This window comes from Hydra vulgaris, chromosome 08 (genome assembly GCF_038396675.1).
Source record: "Hydra vulgaris chromosome 08, alternate assembly HydraT2T_AEP".
In the NCBI taxonomy this organism is placed as follows: Eukaryota; Metazoa; Cnidaria; class Hydrozoa; order Anthoathecata; family Hydridae; genus Hydra; species Hydra vulgaris.
In genome coordinates, this window is record NC_088927.1 from 57873399 (window position 1) to 57894964 (window position 21566).

Consider the following 21566-nt stretch of genomic DNA (forward strand, 5'->3'; position numbering starts at 1 on the left):
ACCCGAAACTCGTTAATTATTTATTTATCAGTAGATTTCTTTTCAACTGTTGTAAATCTTGAAAACGCGTTTAAGTCTAATTTAATTATTTGACGAAAAAAAATAATTTTTTAAATAGTTTTTTATTTCGTTTTAACTATGCCTATTAAAACCGCGTGACTTAAGCTGTTATGTAATTCTTCTGCCCGATGGCTTTTTTACTAAATTATAATATAAATCAAACATTTTTAAAATAACGACTTATATTATTCAATAATGTAAACGTTTGATCGACGTTTAATAAACGTATATATTTAAAGATTTAAAACGTAGACTTTAAATCTCTTAATATTTACGTTTAGTTATGGTCAATTAAAAGTTTACAATATTGACTTATGTAAGTTGATATTCTAAACGTTGGATTGACGTTTTGTAAACGTGTATATTAAAAAGTTTGAAATATACATCTCAAATCATGCGTCGGCTTTTAGTCAATATGGAGATTTAGCAAATGCGACGCGTACGTATGTTTTCTCAGTGAAAACCCTAAAAGTAGCCTGGTGACAAGTAATTTGACGCGTGTTAAATTTATACGTCCCGTTCTCAACTTCAAAACTTCAGTTTTCACGTTGTTTACAGTACGTTAAAAATGGCAGAATATTTTGCGGACAAAAAGTAAGTTATATAATTCAAACATTAAAAAAAAACAATGCTTATCGTTTTAAAGTATTCTACTTTTTTAAATATAAGCTGAGTATATTATATTTATTAATGTTTTTATTTATATTTATTTTTTAACGTTTTTTCTACCAAGTTAAAGTTTTTAGTAAATATTTTTAGGTTATCCATGCAATGGGATGATGAAAAAGACATTCTCATGTTAAGAGAAATAGCTGGAAATGGAATTCTTTTACACAAACAAGGAAGCAGAGAGCGCGGACAAGGGTGGTCAGCTGTTGCAGATGTGATTAACACTCTTGATATTTTTCCATGTGTTGCCACGCCTCGAGGTGTACGTGAAAGATTCATGATTTTGTTGAGAAAGTATAAAGCAAAAGCTAGCAAAGCTAAACTAGCATCAGGACTTGGAGGTGACATTCCTACCGAATCAGAAGGCTTAATAGAAGAATTGTATAATATTTTTACAGACACTGAAAAAAAAAATGACAATGAGTCTCAACAGAAGAAACTAGTAAATGAAACTGAAAAAAATAAAGCAGTAGAAATGCGAACAAAGGCCATGGAAAGATTTGGTGAGACTCGAAAACGAAAAGACGAGGACAATGTAAGTGAAAAAAAAAAATTGGTAAATCGAAGAAGCAGTTCAGACACACTTATTTTTCTAAAAGAAAAGTTAGAATATGATAAGGAAAATAAAAGACTGGAGAGAGAGCAAGTTGCTCATGCTCAAGAACTTGCAAGACAACAATTTGAAATCCAACAGCAGCAACACAATGCTATGTTGCAACAGATGATTGCCATGATGGCTCAACAGAACACTATACTCAATGCGTTTTTGAATAAATAATAAACGTGTTTTGAAAACATAAAATACACTGCTTAAAGATTAGTTTTATGTTTTAGCTGCTGTTATTATTCTAATATATATTAAATCTTTTTGTTATTTTGTTAAAAAAAATACAATAACTGTTTTACTAAGCAAAGTATTGTTGTAATGTTGGAGGTTGACAATCAAAATATTCGGATACTATATTTCCATACAGACATGTATGAGCATTTTGTAACAATGCACATGTACCATATATTTTTCCAACTGCGCTTAAGCCAACTTTCTGCATTTTTTGAAAATCCACAAGTTTAAAATAGTTAGAAATAAGTCCAAATAACCATTCAACTGAAACACGAACTGCACTCATGGCCTTATTATAAGCATGCTGGTCTGGTGTTATGTTTGCATTCCGAAATGGTGCTTGCAAATGTACACTTAATGGATAAGCTGGGTCTCCATATATGCACAAAGGTTGTCTGTTGAACCAAGCATGGTTTTCCAGTTGAACTAACAACCCAGACTCATACAGCATAGTAGCATCGTGTTTCCTTCCTTCGTATGGCCCTGCAAAATTGCTCACCAAACCGTTAGGCAATACTAAACTTTGATATTTGAGAGCATGCTTTTTTTTATGGCCGTTATAAACAACTCTTTGATCAACTTCAGGTCTAGCGATTCCTCGGACTGTACCATCGATAAATCCAAAACAATTATTTAATGGGGATCCTTTTTGGTAAATGGCATCGCAGTATTCTTTCAATTTTTGAGGTTGGAGGATAGATTGATTCCAATTTTTAAGTCTATGACAGTGGGTTTCATACATAAAATCAATTACTGTATTAAAAATATAAAATAAGGCATATCTCAGTAGGGTTTCTTCCAAATAAGGATGCCATATCCGTGTATCTACACGGAAAAGCAAGTCGTTTTAGTAAAACACAAAGTCCTTCTAAACCACTGCATACTGTTCTCTGCGAGGTTATAATTTTTTCTGGTAATCCAAAAACAGCAACTAGGGTGGCTAGGTCGTTCTTCTTGAAACGAAAATCAACTTGACACTGTGCATCATCAAAATTGTTAATATCAAACCTGTCATATTTCCAATATGGATATGATTCACGAGACTCGTTTAACTCATTTAAAATTATATACTCTTCGTCATCAATTAAATCGTCAGCATAACTTAAAAGAACTAATTCTCGTACGGATTTCAAACTGTAGTTGGCCGCCATGTTTGTTTACGATTTTTGAGCGCGCGTTTCACAACAAATGCTAAATCGTGGAAGTTACACGACGCGCTGATAGCGCAACGCCGTTGTCAAATAATGCCCGCGTCTCGTTGCTAAATCTCCTTAATAATAAGTCGCTAAACGTTATATCCATTTTTTAACCGGTTTCACCTAAATATTGACCAGTTCTGTACCAATCTGTGTTTACTGGGATGAGACTGTGATGCCTGGCTTTCGATGAGACCGAGGCATGCGATTCAGAGTCTTTAACTGTGACCTACATGAGTTTGATTTTTCTGAGTTCTGTGTTGGGTTTTTTAAGATTAAAACCTCTGATATAATAATTGAGGTGTCGATACCAACAGCTCTAAAAAAATTCTCGGCTGCCTGTTTGTTTTCGTCATATTTGTCTGAGACCTCTAGTCCCACCACTATAACACTTGATTCTTTTTGCTGTCTTTATATCTGCTCATGTCCTACTTTATTTAGAAATAGATTCCGATCATTTTTACTTTCATTAGATTTGCGGTTGATGTGATGAGAATTTTTTGTTTGCAAAGAGATTTTTGTAAGGTTTTGTTTTTTGCTTCTAATGTCAAGACTTTGTTTTCTAGAAATACAATGCGTGCTTTTACAGTTAGAAATTCTGCGAATATTATATAGTCTAGTTGCTCTGTTTTATTGGATCCTGTGCTTGAGAATCCATCAAGTTCATATAGACTAGTGATGAGCGTTGTATTGGCTTTGACCAGTTTTATTTTCGTGGACATAATTGACAGCTGAAAAATAATAGTATATATATATATATGTATATATATATATATATATATATATACATATATATATATATATATATATATATATATATATATATATATATATATATATATATGTATATATATATATATATATATATATATATATATATATATATATATATATATATATATATATATATATATATATATATACCTTTATCTCAAATACTGCTTAAATATTCACAATGCACATATACCGCACATGAACAACTATTCAGTCATAGTGTCACTCTGCCACTACTTATTCTACACTAATTATTTCTTGTTTATCTCTTACAGTCTAACATGGTTTCAGTATTGGCTTTTGTATTTTAATTATTTTTAGAAAGTATTTTACCCAGCACTATATATATGTATATATATATATATATATATATATATATATATATATATATATATATATATATATATATATATATATATATATATAATATATATACATATATATATTATATATATAAATATATATATATATATTTATATATATATATGTATATATATATATATATATATATATATATATATATATATATATATACATATATATAGTGCTGGGTAAAATACTTTCTAAAAATAATTAAAATACAAAAGCCAATACTGAAACCATGTTAGACTGTAAGATATAACCGTGCAAAGTGTCAGGTAGGATTGTTGCTGTTCAGTTTAATATTACGTTAACTGCTTTATTATCTTTACTTTGTATTCTCCGTCAGTTTTATTCTAGTTTGCCAAAAGATGCAAGAATTATTCTAAAAACTAAACGCAATTTTATAATTGAGCATTGAGCAGGTGGTAATTACTTCTATTTCGGTTTGGTAAATAGTTTAGCAAATTTATTAAATCACTATTATGATAAAATTACTAACTTTTCAACGCTTTATGTGCAGATGAATATTGATGGTTTACCATTATTTTAAAGCAGAAAAATTTCATTTTGGCCTATTCTGTGTCTTCTGCAAAGTTTTAAAATTAAAAAACCTGTTTTAGTTGGTCTTTTTCGTGGAACAGCTAAACCAAACAATTTTTTAGAATATTTTAGTTATCTTGTATTAGAGTTAAATAAGATTGGTAAAGGATTTTAATTTCGTGAAAAAGAAATCATTATCAAAGTTTGTAGCGTAATTTGTGATGCTCCTGCTGGAGCATTTGTTAAAGCTGTAAAAGGTCACAATGTGTATTATGGTTGTGATAAATGTATCCAAATTGGTAAGCATATAGATAATCGATGACCTATCCATTGGTAGATGCACCTTTAAGGACAGATGAAAGTTTTCGATTTATGCATAATGATGATCATCATTTGAAAATTGGTGAAAATAACATTCGAAGTCCATTTTCGGATACTGATATTGGAATTGTCACTCAATTTTCACGAGGTAATATGCATTCAGTCTGTTTTGGGGTTTGAAAGAAAATGCTCAAGTTGTGGTTGTCAGGACTATTGTTTTGTCGATTACAATCTTCTTCTGCTGAAAACATATCAAATGAGTTAATTATTTTAGGCAAATGGCTTATTACTGAGTTTGCACAAAAACCTCGTTCACTCAAAGAAGTTTCACGATGGAAGGCAACAGAATATCGCCAGTTTTTGTTGTAAACAGGTGCGGTTGTTTTACATAATGTGCTTCCAATTGAGTTGTATAACAATTTTATGCTTTTATATGTAGCAACATTTATTTTAGCAAGTCTAACCTTTTGTGTAACTTGCTGTAGTTATTCTAAAATATTATTAATTTTATTAATCAAATTATTATTTTATTAATCAAATTATTATTTTATTAATCAAATTTATTATTTTATTAATCAAATTATTATTTTATTAATCAAATTATTATTTTATTAATCAAATTATTATTTTATTAATCAAATTATTATTTTATTAATCAAATTATTATTAATTTTATTAATCAAATTATTATTTTTTAAATGTTGAAAATTATTTGCAACATTTAAAAAAAATGGTAAGAAAACCAAAACACCCTTTAGGTCAATTTATTCGTAGACAGTCTGAACGTGACACTGTAGTAAATGAGTTTTTACCTGATAAAAAAAATATATTCAAAAACCAACATAACAAAGGACCATGCCCATATTTTTTATGATTTTCAATACAATATAATGAAGTATATTTACCACATTTTTGTCTTAAGACAACTTGTGGCAATAATTTTGTTAAAATAGAAAATGAAATTTGTTTATATACCTATATCGTGTACTGATCATTTTTGAATAAATCAAATTTTTTTACTTATCCTTGTGATTCAAGTCTGTTAGGAATATTTCTAGTATCGCATTTAGATAAAGTTGAAAATGTTGCAATTTTAGATGACAAATTTCTCAAATGTGTCTTGTTGCAAGTTGACAATGGTTTTGTTGTGTCACCCTTGCTTCACTTATTATAATTATATTTGTTGGAATTTGTAATTAGTTTATTTACTTTTATTATTGATGAAAAAATAAATAAATTGTTTTATTATTTTGTAAGTATCTATTTTCTAATACTAACAATTTTATATTAATATTTTTTATAATAACACCTTTGGTAGTTAATAATTTAAATAAATGACTTTGATCATATAAATGACATCATAAACATTTTTTCTATAAATGTTACGTAATGTGTTTTTTGTATTTGTTTTTAAATGCTTTCAATTTTTATTTGCATTATGTTTTTTAAAATACTTTTACTATTTTTTATTGTTCTATATTTTTAAATTTATAAAATTTAAGTTATTTTGATTATCAATCAATGCAGTTAATGCCTATAGTTATTAACGATAATATAATTAATGACTATAATTATTAACGATAATACAACTATATTTAGTCTATAATCTTCTTCTAAAAGAACAATGGATAAAATGTATCATATTGTTAAATTTATTGATGAAAAAGATTCGGCGGCTGTTGTTCCTGTAAAATGGGTAACAAATGGTATTTGTAGGTGGCTCTACTCCTATAAGCCCGAACGCCTTAAGAGAGCCATTAAAAAATGTGAAGTTCCAGGGGATGATTGGACTGATTATGATATAAGTATCATTTAGTGCATTGGAGTGTTCCTTCGTTTAGTCCCCTCTGGTTAGTTATTTTACATAAATTTTTATAAGTTTTTTGAATTTTTTCATTTCGTTTTAAAAATATTTCAATATTATGATTTTTAAATTCCAATTTATTTAGTGACATATGACAAAGCAAGAGAGAAGTTAACTATAGCAGAAGTTTCTTCAAATTTTTTCTCAAACAACGAAGGTGAAGATCTAATAAATTCAGAAGAAAACAGAATTCAGAAAAGTCTTCGTCCTATCAGGTGATGCTCATAATCATAATGTGATTTCGATGATAATATATATAATTTAGAAGATGATCATCATATCGTCATGCTGGTTTTCTTTCATTATTTTACAGAGACATATCGTATCATAACTTTGAGTATTCAAGTTAAGAAACTGACACTCCACAGAAAAAGCAAAAGAAAGTTATTAATAAAAAAAAGACACTTGTTCCGGCACCTGTTATTCATCCTTTAACCATATTATGTACTGAATATTTTACTTTTTCAGATTGCTTAAAATCAAATAAATTTTCAAGACAAAGTTCTGTCTTGGAAGTGTTAGAAGAGGAGGTATGATTTTCATTTGAATATGTTTTAATCTAAATGTAACTGAATTCCATAATGTTCTGAAGTTATCATATAGTTAGTTTATGTCAATGGGACACAAACATGCATCAAAATTTACCAAGTTTGATGGTGCTTTATGCGAAAGCAATCAGTTGTCTGCAGCCAATTCTGGGGTAATTTGCTTTATTGACTAAAAATTTTTATTTTTTATTAATGAAGAATTTGCTTGTGTGTGTATTGTTATTTTTCTAATTTTGTTTTGTGCATACATCAATTTACTTAAACCATAGGTACTATCAGCTTTCATTTAGGATTGCTTTTGAACTAAAATTTTGAACTAAAATTTGACCCTGAAAAAAAGAATAAAAAAAAGCGAAATAGAACTAGAAATGTAATTTGGTTCAACCCCCCACATAGCAAAAATGTTTCCACTAACATAGGAAAAGTGTTTTTAAAATTGGTCGATAGCCATTTCCCGCCCTCTATTAAATTACATAAATTTTTTAATCGAATTACAATTAAAGTTAGCTGCAGTTGTACAAAAAATATGGAAAGAATTATAAAAATGCTTTGTTAAACAAATAAGAAACCCTAAATGAAAAAATACAGAAAAGTGTAATTGTAAACAAAAAAACAATTGTCCAATGAGTGGAAATTGTTTATCAAAAATCGTGGTATAAAAAATGTGTTGTTTCCTCCAAGAATGTACCTGGTAAACAATATATTGGCATAACAGAGGGTAAAAAGTATTCAAAAGACACCATGCTTTCAAAATATATATGGGACTTAAAAGATAAAAATATTGATGTTTTTATACTGAATTCGTTCATCCTTAAAACAGCGCCTGCATATAGCAATATTTCCAAAAAATGTATATTATGTCCAGAAGAAAAATTTGAAATAATTACACATGCAAACCAAGAATTTTTATTAAACAAAAAATTAATTTCTTAATGCAGGCACAAAAACAAGTTTTTTCTCCTAAAAAACTATAAAAATAAATGAGCTCAAGTAATAGTTACATTAAGTCCCCTATTTTAAAAAATATTTTTCTAAAAAAGCATAAGTAATCATTCACAAAGAATTCTTTTTATAATAGTGTCAGCAAATTCCAAAAATGTGTAAAAATTTACAGTAGTTAAGACATTTACGACTTCCTGTAATTAATTTTTGGTATAAATTGAAGTTTTATTAATTTATATTTTATTTCTGATGAGTTTTTATTGATGAAAGACAGTGTAAAATGAGAAAAATATTTGTTAAGTGATTTTCTGCTAATTTATACTTGCTATATTCTTTTAAGAACATTGAGCACTCTTATTTGTAGAATGCATTTTAAAATTGTTTATATATATATATATATATATATATATATATATATATATATATATATATATATATATATATATATATATATATATATATATATATATATATATATATATATATATATATGTATATATATATATATATATATATATATATATATATATATATATATATATATATATATATATATATATATATATATATATATATATATATATATATATATATATATATATGAAATGCATTGCAAAGTTATTTTCAACCAAATAAATGTTTTAAGTAACTGAATAGGTATTTTATGGTCCCCAATATCAAGGGGACCAAAAGATCTAAATATATATATGTTATATATATATATATATATTTATACATTTAAATACACGCTAATCTATTAAACTGAATGAAACTGTCCCATTTATTATTTTTTTATAATTCTAGTTTTTGGGATCTTCATTGACATCCAGTGGATGTTCATCTGTGAGGCGGTTATTCGCCAAAGTAAACGAAGGAACACTCCAATGCACTGGTTATTAGTATGCTTATAATTAAAACTTAGAGTTAATTTTATAATGCTCAGTTATAACTATAACTTTTTAAAATGCATTAACTGAAAAATTTTATGTTATATTAAATATTTTTACAGCAGTTGAAAAAGAGTTGCTTATTTCAGTAGAAAATCTGCATAAAAAGTTAGATACAAATAATGCTTTAATAAGTCAGCTTATCGGAATGTTTAAACAAAAAAGTGAATCGGTTTTGGTTGATGAACCTTTTGGGATTCCAGTAAGTGATGAGGCAAGTTTGCTCAAATTAAATGAAGACATTGAATCAGACAAGAAAGTAATGAATGCATTGGTAAATGTGATCCATACATTTATTTGTTGTTTTCTTATTTCCTTATACAGAACATTTTAAAATTATTTTTATTTAGTATTTACAGTACTAAGTATTTTACAATCAATAAAATTTTAAAAAGTTATTAATGAAAGTATGGTAAAATTTGTTACTTTTATATTAGATTTAAAAGCATTTGGTTATTATGTAATGCATCATGTATGATATAAATTTTAGAGCAGAAAATTGGCATCCCAGGATGGCTCAACAGTTAAGGGAATTGTGTGGAATTTAATTCCAATGGTGATTGGTCCCAATATAGAAAAGAAAATCAATTGATCCAATGCAAACAATAAAATGGCTTTGAAAGCGATGCCATTAAAAAAAGTTTTATTGGTTAAGAAATTTTATTCTATATATAACATTTGTATAAATGTATATTAGGGTGACTCAAAAAACAGATTTTTTTAATATATAGTCCGCTCCTCAACCCTAAATGTGTTTTATATACTAAAACAAGATTTAAAATATTAGTTCTGGTACAAAAATAGTAATAATTCTATATGCAAATTGTTTTTTCAAAATTTATTACATAAAAAGTTGAAAAAAGTGTTCTTTTAACTGACATAAAAAAGTTTATGCTAATTATTTAATCTTTATTCTATATTTATAACATCTAGTTTTGATAAAAAATGTTTTTAACATGTTTTTTATTGAGTTGTGCATCTTTTAAATACCAGGTTGATATTATTTTGATTTTTTCCCAATAATATTACGAATTCGGTTCTTTTGCAACTTCTAAAATTATTTTGTTAAAAAAAAACTTTAATTGTAGTGTTATTTTATTATATAGAACACATTTAAGATTGAGCAGTAGACTATTTAAAAAAAGTTGTTAAACGAATCAACTTACATACATAAAAATATGTATTTGTGTGAATTAGTTTAATTATTTACTAATGTATATGTAAATATATCCAATATATACAATGTATTCACACTTTTTAGGTGCTGTAAAAGTAAATCATTTAACTTCAGGAGCATCAGCAGAAGAGGTTGAACGTTGGCTGAAGAAATATTTTCAGCTTTCTGGTGATAGAAATGGCGGACGTAAAGCTCGGGAAGAACGAAAAAATTCCTTGCAAAAATAAATATTTAATTTGTTTTACATTTTGTAATAATAATTTTATTATTTATCAACAACTTTTTTGTTGGCAATAAATTTCAAAAATGCTTACTATTTTTCTCAATTTAAGTTTCGAAATATACTTTTTTGTTTAAATTATGTGCGATAACACATAATTTAAACAAAAACAGCTAATAATAACGTGCTAGTGTATGAATTAGTAACGGTTTAATGCTGACACGCAACCACAAAAGAATGTTGGAAAATGATCACGGATACTGGTACTGGTAACAGATAACGGATACTGGTACTGGTAACAGATAAGGTACTGGGATCAGCTAACGGGCCAGTGCTGGCAAGCAATCGCGGGCAGTGCTGATGAACGATTCCGGCCAGTGCTGGCAAACGATCGAAGGCCAGTGCTGGCGAACAATTCCGGGCCAATGCTGGCTCAAGGTTAGCGGGCTAATGCTGCTCCATTGGACGTTTCGATGCAGGCCCGTGATCGACGGCCGTAGTCTGACTCATCTTCAGCCATAAATGTTGGAGGGACCCGTGCAACTTTTAAATTATCCGGAACTATACCTGATATTAAATGTAGACTAAAAACTTGAATTAAGGGTGGTTCAATTATATCATAGACGAATTTTAATATATTGACACTGACTTTATTTGGTCCTGCACTTTTGTTAACTTTAAGACTTAATAGAACAGCAACTCTTATTAGCTAATATTAACATAAAAGTTATTTATACTATTGAAATTTGGCGGTTTACCGCTTTTTCATAAGAACCCTGTTATTTATTCTAAACCAAATGCGCAACGATGACATAATTTAGAAAACTGTTAAAATAGTATTATACTTCGTATAATAGTTCGGATGAGTCAACTGAAACACTAATAACTGATGATGCACGAGGCATTTTAGATGAGCATGCGGTAAGGTTCATGTATTTCTTATTTAATTTTTACAAATTTCTAAGTATCTTTGAACCTCTCTATTATATTTGTCATAAATAACGTAGCTATCAACTATACCCAGACAGCAAGGACAGCACTGGTCCGATAGTGGCTAGCCTATGCCAGTGAATTCATTACAGACCCGATAAAGTTCCGTTCTTGGATTGCCCGTTCTGGGAAGCCGCAACAGGGTCATTTACAAAATTGCCTGAGCTGGGTAGCCGCAAAAAAACCATTAATGGTTCAACAAAGATTTGCCAAAGCAGAACAACAGAGACTTAGCCGATACTGGCCCATCGGTGGTAAAATCAAATTAGTAATGATAGAAACAAGAGCACTTACGTTTACAGAGCAGATTTTCGCATCCATCTTGAAAGTCGTTTTTTCCACTTTTCATACAAATATATCTAAAAACTTTATCGTTTAAAAAAATACTTTCAGGTGAGAATCTATTCTGTTTTTTTATATTCTACATTGCGTACATAATAATTTCTAGATAAGTTTTAAAAATCAATGTTTTATAAAAGGAGATTTATGTTTTTTAAATAATTGCTAAATAAATTATTGCAAGATAATCCTTTTTTAAATAAATAAAGCTTTGTATAGAATGTATTGTTAGACTACAAATAACATATTAATCATGTTATGTCAACATCGTTTACAAGTCTATTTATTTCAAACGTAATTATTTACATCAAACATTAACCATTAAGGGTGGAATGCAAGAAGTGAACTTGAGTCAAGTTCGACTTGAACTTTACATTGTAACCAATAGTAGCAGAGTGTTTTTTAAGGGGAAAACCCATTTTCTGCCGCTATTGCACAGTGGGCCAGTAGGTGGACAAAATGGGAAAAATTTTAGTTGTCTAATCTTGAAAACCTATTTAATTTTAGTATCTACATATATTAGGAGAAATCTATTGATAATTTATTTATATTAAATCCCTTAGTTACCAGGACTCTAAGCATTTGAATATTGAGATAAAATAAAAAAAAAAATTATAAATAAGTAATTAACGGTGACATCAATGTTGTGTTATATTTCAATTACATCTACGTTTTTGAAACAAAAAATTAGTACATGTTATTCTAGAGTATTTAGAGATAAGAAAAACCAATGTGTGAAATAAATTTGTCATAGCATGTTATCTCAGTTATACTTTGAAAATCATAGATTAAAAAAAAAAACTTATTTTTGAGCTATATGATGCTTTAATCGAGTTTTAACTGTTTGCTCGTCCCCTTAAATCCCCGTTCAGATTTTATGTATGTTTTAACTTGGTTGCTATGGTACTAAATTTTGCATAGCAACAACTCATTTTTACATTAACGTTGTTTTAACAGTATTTTACTTGCGCTAAATACACAATATTGGGGGTATGTATTAAAATGAGATTCAGAATTCTTATGAGGTTAACTTTTTTTGGTTACTATGGATACCTTACTTTGCATAACATAGCAACAACATATTTTCGGTAGTTGTTAGTAATTTAATTACTAACACTGACAGTAATTTAATTACTTTTAATTTTAATTACTAACACTTGTAGTAACTTAATTACTAACAAGTATTAGTAGTCCAGGCGGCATTTATATTATAACATTTTACTTTTAAATACAAAATACTTGTTACAATAATTGATTTTAGACATGCTGTTCAACGATTTGTTTACTTGTATAAAAAAAAGTGGAAATCTGCAAACTATACTGTGAAAAACTTTGAAAAGAAGTTTGTGAACTGGCTTAATGAATATTTAATTGTCAGAAAAAAAGACAATGAACCAACTGCAAGTAGAAGTGGTCGAAAACTAGTTGCATTTGATAATAGTTCTAATAAAACTAAAAAACGGCGTGTATCTTGTTTAATTGAATCTCATTCATCCAATGAATTATTTTTTGCTGCTAATAAAAAATTTAGAGATGAATCTATTGTTATTGCTGCCAAGAATGTTTTAAATATATCAAATACAAATAAAGCAACTAAATATTCAGCAGACGAAGCACTGGCTTTAATAATTGATGCAAGTCTGACAAAAGCTTCCTATCAATTGATTAGAAGCGGAGCCTTGGAGAAAGAATATAACATCTACCCCGCTTACAATGATGTCAGAGATGCAAAATTGAAATGTTATCCTGCAAACATAACAGTGGAGGACTATTCAGCTTCAGTTCCTTTAAAAGATTTAATGACTCATACTTTGCAAAGAATCTGTGCAGTTCAGGAACCTGTGCTAAGGCACTTGATATTGAACGACAAAGCAATAAAAACAATGACACTAACGTGTAAGGCTGGTTTTGATGGTGCTACTGGCCAAAGCATTTATAAACAAGTTTTATCAGAACCCGACATTAACAGAGATTTAAAGCGTGAAGAATCATTATTTATTACTTGTCTTGTCCCATTGGATTTGACTGGATTTAACAACAACAACGAAAAGGTGCCTATTTGGAGAAATCAAAAGTCGTCCTCCACAGCCTATTGTAGACCCATAAGATTTGCATACAAAATGGAATCCAAGGAATCTGTGATTGAAGAAGATCAGTACATTAAAAGTGAGATAGAAAGCTTGGGTATGATTTTATTAGAGGTTTGCGGATCTTCTATTGAAGTGAATTGTATTATTGAACTTACAATGATTGATGGGAAGGTTCAAACAATATTATCTGAAAAAAATAACTCATACCAATGCTGTTCAGTGTGTGGTGTCTCTCCAAAAAATATGAATAGTCTTGATATCCTAATATAGATTATACTAACAGAGAGTTCAAATATGGTCTTTCCAGTCTTCATGCATGGATTCGATTTTTTGAGATGTTATTGCACATTGCATATAAAAAAGAATCAAGAAAGTGGCAAGCAAGATCTAAAGAAAACACACAGAAACACAAAGAAAAGGCATCTGTAGCTAAACAAAAGATTCAGACTGATTTTATGAACAAAATGGGACTTGTTGTTGATTTCCCTAAAAGTGGTGGTTCTGGAACAAGTAATGATGGCAATACCTCAAGGCGTGCTTTTGCAGCATATGAACAAACAGCTGAAATTCTGGGTATTGACCAAAACCTTATATTCAGATTTTACATTATCTTGGTAACGCTCTCTTCAGGATATGAAATAGACTGCTTAAAGTTCAAGGATTATTGTTTTGACACTTTTAGACTATATGTGTCCCTTTATCCATGGTATTACATGGCTCAATCAGTTCACAAAGTATTGATACATGGACATGACATAATTAAAAGCCTTACATTACCCATCGGACTTATGTCAGAGGAAGCTCAAGAGGCTAGAAATAAAGACTTTAAATCTTATCGCGAAAATTTCAGCCGAAAAACATCCAGAAAAGCAACAAATACTGATCTTATCAATAGACTCCTAGTTTCCAGTGATCCTGTTATTTCATCATTGCGTAAATCAACATCACACCAAACAAATCATAAAGCATTTCCTTCAGATGTTTTACAATTACTTAAACAATCTTCAAACGATATTATTGTTTTATATTTTTTTGATGTAATTTAAAATTGATAACGTTTTCTTGCACTATTTTTTGCTTTTATTATTCCTAAAACATTATTTACCTAAATACTCAATTTTTATTCAATATAGGTGGGTCAAAAATCCGATAAGATATTCAAATATCAATTTACCACTTTGTAACTAAGGAAAGTATCCGGTAACTAAGCAATATAAGTATCCATAACAACTAAATTTAAAAAATTATCACTTTTGTAAGAAGTGTGATCTCATATTGGTACTCATGCCAAATTTAGTGAATATAGCACTTATAAAATATCTGCAGATAACAAAAGTAGGTTGTTGCTAAGCAAAATAAAGGTATCCATAGCAACGAAATAAAAAAATGTTACCTTCATAAAAAGCGCAGACATCATATTAGTACTCATACTAATTTTAGTGAATATAGCTCTAATATTAAATTAGTTATGAATTTTGTCCAGTAAAAGTGCATTCTGGCCCACTGTATTGGTTTCAATGTAAAGTTCAAGTCGAACTTGACTCAAGTTCGCTTCTTGCATTCCACCCTAAATTGGTTTAATGTTTAAATTAAATTTTTTTGCCAAGCTAAACTAGTTAGAGAAACTTTAAACCTAGTTTATGGAATCAACGGCAATTGAAAAATGATAGATATTGATAGAAAAAAATTGATAGAAATGTTGCCTTGATAGAAAAGGAAATGTATTAAATATATTTATATTATTGTGTAGATATAATTTTGCTTTATTTTATTATCTTTTTGTTGTAATAATTATAACTTTTCTTTAATATAATTTGGGTGTTATTAACACATTTATCTTTTATAAATTAAAATATATGAAAATAACATCTTATTTATATGTAAAGATTAAGAAAATTATTATTGTAGTGTTATACTAAGTTGTTGAAGTCAAAAAATGGATACCTAAGTATTATTAACATATGAGGCATTAGATAGGAAAAATAATCAAGTGTATATATCTAGATTTGGAATAGAATAATTTGAAATATTCGTTGTGGACTTTACTTTTATTTTTTTCTAGGAGTTTAATCAATATTTAATATTTTTATCTAAATAAATTTGCTAATTTGTTTACTTATAAATACAATAAATAAATATAAATAAACCAACAAATTTTGATGCACATTATTAGTGTATAGTCTTACAAAAGTAGATGTCAGACCTTAACAGCTTTTTACAGTTAAGTATTTATTTATCGTAGAGTGTTAAAAGTATAATTAGGTTTTTCGCTTTCACAACTTCTAGTTATAAATGGTTTCATTTGTTGGCTATTCTATTTATGAAAAAATTATGTTGACTGTTTGACTTTTTGGATTTTTGTTTATATATCATTTATTGTTGTCTTTTGTAATAGAATTTTCTATGAAGATTTGAGCATTATACCAATTTATTACATCCAAGTAAATAATAATTCTGTACAGTTGTATCACATACAATGTACTTCTTGATCTTCAAATTTTTAATATGGAGAGAAAGGTTTATCAGTGAGTTTTTACATGATAAATTTTTTAAACTAGGGTCATTTCGGATAAAGCGAGCCAATAAAACTAAAATCAGTGTGTATTAATAACTATGTGAGATATCTTAATACTTCTTGTACTAGAAAACTCTATAACAGATACCTAAACTATGATATAATGTAAAGTGAGCCACACTAATATAAAGTGAGCCAAGTAAACTATATATGATACATAGGAAAGGCTCGCTTTATATTAACAAATTTATAAAGTGAGCCACCATTATTGGTAAAGCGAGCGAATAGCTTATATGATTATTCTAAAGTGAGCCATTAGGCTTTTATTTCAGACAAAAATTTACAAAATTGGAAGTATTATTACAAATAATATTTTCTATATTAATATTAACTTTATTACCTACAATATAGTAAACTGGTATTAAAAGTTTGCAAACATTAACCTCAAATGCATACAATGCAAAAAATTTAAAGAACAAAAGCAATATAAAAATGTCAGCGACTAGTCTAATAAAAATAATACTGCTAAAGCTGCAGATAAATGATGCAGTACAAAATGCAAAATATCAAGTCTTAACTAGAGTTAATTTACTTAGTTGTTGTTTGAACACAATCAGCACATAGTTGTCCACGCACGGTTATTTCGATACAGCTCTCATGTAACCAATCACGGCACGCGTCACACTCAATCCATTCATCATCAATGAGAGGATCAGTTGCTTCACCATATGCAAACCCACAATATTTGCAAATGTCCTCTTCTTTTTGTTTCTTTTCTTTTTTGGATTCTTTCTTTTTCTTTATAACCTTCTGTTTAACAGTTTTCTTCTGTTTCTTTTCTTTGCTGGTCTCTTGCTCTTTAGCTGCTTTTTTTGTTATTGGTTTGGCTCTTTCTTGAATAAATGCTACATTTTCTTCTGATGTCAATTCATAAGATGGTGGTTTCTTACGTGGCCGACTGCTTTGTGGTCGATCTCTGTGTGGCACTGGCATCAAGAGGGTTTTACTATAAATAGTGTCAAATATGAAATACTCACTTTTCTTAATTGAAGCTAAACAAAATATAAGGTCTTAAAGCGAAAATACGTTTTGTTACTACTCGAATGATTATAATTATACCACCGCGAAAATAATTGCTTAGCAACTGTTTTTAAATATTCATTAGACTTTAAAATGAATAACTAATATTAAATAAATTGTTTAAATCGAAAGCATAATTTGATTTCGTAAAATTGCAATATTTAGGCGACCGGCTCGCTTTATCCGATGGCTCGCTATATATATATATATATATATATATATATATATACATATATATATATATATATATATATATATATATATATATATATATATATATTTATATATATACATATATATATATATATATATATATATATATATATATATATATATATATATATATATATATATATATATATATATATATATATATATATATATATATATATATATATACTATATATATATATATATATATATATATATATATATATATATATATATATATATATATATATATATATATATAAATATGTATATATATATATATATATATATATATATATATTAAACATATATACTCTATTTTTTTATATATTATATTTAGTTATTTAGATAGAGATGTTTTACATTCGTTTTAAGATATTATATTATATTATGTAATATATACATATTAATTAATTAATATGATAACATATTGTCAAACTATTATTCAAAGTAAATGCAAATTAAGTGCTACTAAAGATGGACATAAGTTAACAACTAAAGCACAGGTAGAATGAACAATTTCCGTCTTTAGTAAACAAATAGTCAGTTGGTATTTTGTTGTTGAAAACTTGAATGAAATGAAAATTTTTGTCTTAAAGTACCAATAACGCGCTCAACATGTATTCTAATTTTTGCTAATTGACGTGTTATGATAGCTTTAATAGCACTAAACTAATGTTTTCTCTGTGTAAAACCAGGAATTTCCAGGTGTGCTCCAAATTACCTTACAATATCATCAGTATTAAAACCTTTATCAGCCATAACTGGGTCCCCATAAGCCAGCTTATTCAAATAATCAAAGTTTTCAGTAATTACTTTGTAATTCGATCTACCACTTCATTCTTTTGAAATAATACTTATTGTACCTTGTGAAGTCATACTAATCAAATATTTTGCGTTGTTGTTGTGTTTATATGATGACCATGTTAAGTATCTTGCTGTTAGGTTAAAAGGTCTATCAATAAACAACTCAAAGCAACCTGTAATACTTGTAATTTTGTCTCCAAATTTCGTTTTAAATATAAGAGGTATATTCTTTATTACTTCTGAGCGTTCGGACCATATAAGGAGTGGTGATAGTTTAATGAAAAATAAATTGATCATGTGAAGAAATAATCTTGAGACAGTTGTTTTTGAAACACGAAAACGGTGTGCAAAATCAATTGTTCCAGATCACAAACGAAGTTTCATTTGACACAAAACTACCTGACAAAAAACTATTTAGAGTACATGGAATAATTGCACTATCTATTTACAAGTTCAATCACAGCACATAAGGTATTATAATCTGGTAAACCAGTGAAGAATATGACTGCTTCAGCATTATTTTTAAAAAGTTGTTTAGAAATCAATGCTTCTGTTGCATCATTTAAATTTTTTTGATTTTGATCAATAAATGGTTCATATTTCTCATTTAACATCCTGATTTCATCATTCAATTTATCAACTATCTTTTCTTTTCTGACTTCTGATGAACTTTCTTGGCATAAATTGATTTCAACTTCTTCAATATCTAAAACAATAGCAAACAAAAAATATGTACGTACTTTTTAAAGTAAAACAAAATGAAACTTGATTTATCAGTTATTAAGATTATCCTTAATAACTCATTAACAAAAAAGTACCTTTGTCAAATTTACTTCTTTTATTATCAATAACATGAGGAATTTGCATTGCCTTTATTTTTTTAAGTCATTTTAATCTATCTACTTTTAATTCTAAATCATCTTTTAATTTCATTGACATTAAACCTCCTTTCCTACTCATATAACGTGTTGGAACCTAATCTGCAAAATCTTTTTCAAATAGTTTTGCTGTTTTTCCTAAAATACAAAATACGTAAATAAATATAATGCAACATAAAAGATATAGAAGTATCTAGAGCAGGTTTTATACTAACTTTATTGTAAATTTAAACTGCAATCTATTTTCAAGGCTTATATACACAGTATATACAGAATCTCACCGTTGATAAAGTGTTTTCCACAAACTAGTAAAGTTGAATAAATTGTTGACAACTGTTTTTGAGTTTAGTTCTGTTTTATGAAGCTAACCATTTACTTCTACGTTCCTCTGAAAGGGAGCGCGACTCTTCGTCATAATTAATAATTCCAGGAAGTCTGTTAATTCTGATATCTGGTTGCTTTTTTTCAGTTACGGAGCAACCAAACACTCCACAAGAAGAAACCATATCGTTATTTAATATATATGATAGCTATTATGTAATAAAAATAATACTTTATGTTTTATAAATAAAAAAACGCTCGCAATTAAATTCTATTTAAAATACTGCACAATTAATTTTTTTTTATATCGGCTTTGTTTACATTTTTATCCTATTATAATGACAAAACTTTCAAAGTCACCTGTCTACGGGAACACTATATCTATGACTCTGTACATAATACAAGCGGAGATATTTGCAAGCTAAATCAGAAAAAAATACACAAATAAAACGCATTACTATGAACAACAAAGAAACGAAACTCTAACAGTATGCTGATGATACCAATATTTTTCTTACAACTGATAATTCAATCATAACTTTTAGAGAAGCCCTTGCTCGTAATAATTTAACAACATAAACTAAGATAAACTTAAACAAATGCCAGGGTATCTGGCTGGGTAAAATCAGAAATGAAATTAAAGAAATTTATTTGAACTTCTTTTAGAAAGACCATTTATTCAAAAGTTTAGGTGTCGTCTTCTCCAACACAAACTTGACACCCAACAACAATGAGTTAAATGCATTAATACAATCGAAAAAAATAATAAGTTGAAAACTTTTTAAATTGTTTAAAAGAAAAGAATTGTAATTAACCAAAGTTTCCTCAGCAACATATACCGTCTTGCTTTTACAGTATCAGTTCCGTTGCTGAATGCTAAAAAATTAAATCCATAGAAAGATTATTATATATGGTACTGTTGTCGCATAAGTATTTTTTAATACTAATTTAAAAAATACTTATGCGACAATAATACCATAAAAATAAAAAAAATTTCCAAAATTTCTATCAAAAAAGGTGGCCTTAATTTTATCGACGACTAAATAAAAGTCAATACAGCTCAGCTAAATCTTAAAACTTTTTGATCGACAACACAATAAAGCCTGGAAAGATGCGGCAGAGAAAAACAAAATAATTAAATTAGCAGATATTTCCAAAGTATTTCTGTAGGGATTTCTTGATTAACAATTAGTAGGTATGAAACCTCGTCAACTTTATAAAATTATAAAATTGTTACCGCCGCAATGGAAACCAAGTACGTTTAAATAGACGTTTAACGCATTGTTCTAGATCAGAGGCGCCGCAAATTACTGAATTTCTATGCGGGTTGGAATTCTCAGCGTCATTTTTCGAAATAGTTTTGTAAAATAAACCGGCTCTTAACCGATATTTTTGTTTAGGCTAACTTTATTCAGTAAATGTTTTAATAGTCGTAAAATACTAACTTTTGAAAAATATAAATGCATTTTATGTAATAAAGAATGTCTCATGCATTTGAAAACTTTTTAATTAATATGTAAGCTTTGTTTACCCAGCAAACATTTCGAATAAAATAATAAAACACGTCTAATACGTGTAAAAGACATATTCAAGGTGGTTCACCTATAAAAAAACGGCACAAAATTCAAAAAAAAAGCGTTTTTTCTATGTTGGATGATTTTTGTACAAAATTTATACAGCTTTCTTATTGTGAAAAAAAAAGTTTAAAATATATTTTAGTTTTTTTGTTATTAAACAAAATCTTGTACTACGTATTTTTAAAACGCATGGCAACGCACATAGCAACATACTGGCAACCAATTTGTTGGAAAATTAGTTGGAAAAAAATATCAATGCAATGACACAAACAAAAGTATTAATAACAATGAAAATTA

The 21566-nt window shown here is 28.0% G+C and overlaps 2 protein-coding genes across 5 annotated transcripts; both read left to right on the forward strand.

Moving 5' to 3' along the window:
* Nucleotides 1–476: 476 nt before the first annotated feature.
* LOC136084012 (uncharacterized) lies at nt 477–3495 on the forward strand. Its single transcript, XM_065804006.1, has 2 exons — nt 477–654; nt 820–3495. Exons 1-2 carry the CDS (start codon nt 629–631, stop codon nt 1505–1507), a joined length of 714 nt encoding a protein of 237 aa, XP_065660078.1. The 5' UTR covers nt 477–628; the 3' UTR covers nt 1508–3495.
* A 2866-nt stretch (nt 3496–6361) lies between these two features.
* LOC136084013 (uncharacterized) lies at nt 6362–10558 on the forward strand. 4 transcript variants are annotated; one of them, XR_010640281.1, is made up of 8 exons: nt 6362–6614; nt 6714–6843; nt 6942–7158; nt 7232–7328; nt 8923–9010; nt 9128–9339; nt 9556–9714; nt 10327–10558. XR_010640281.1 is itself a non-coding variant. In XM_065804007.1 (7 exons), exons 4-7 carry the CDS (start codon nt 7239–7241, stop codon nt 9655–9657), a joined length of 492 nt encoding a protein of 163 aa, XP_065660079.1. In that variant the 5' UTR covers nt 6362–6614; nt 6714–6843; nt 6942–7158; nt 7232–7238; the 3' UTR covers nt 9658–9801. The 4 variants fall into 4 exon arrangements, 3 of the variants coding, with proteins under 3 accessions (XP_065660079.1, XP_065660081.1, XP_065660080.1); XM_065804007.1 differs by lacking the exon at nt 10327–10558 and having other exon boundaries at nt 9556–9801; XM_065804009.1 differs by having other exon boundaries at nt 6714–7158; nt 9556–10558.
* Nucleotides 10559–21566: the final 11008 nt, after the last annotated feature.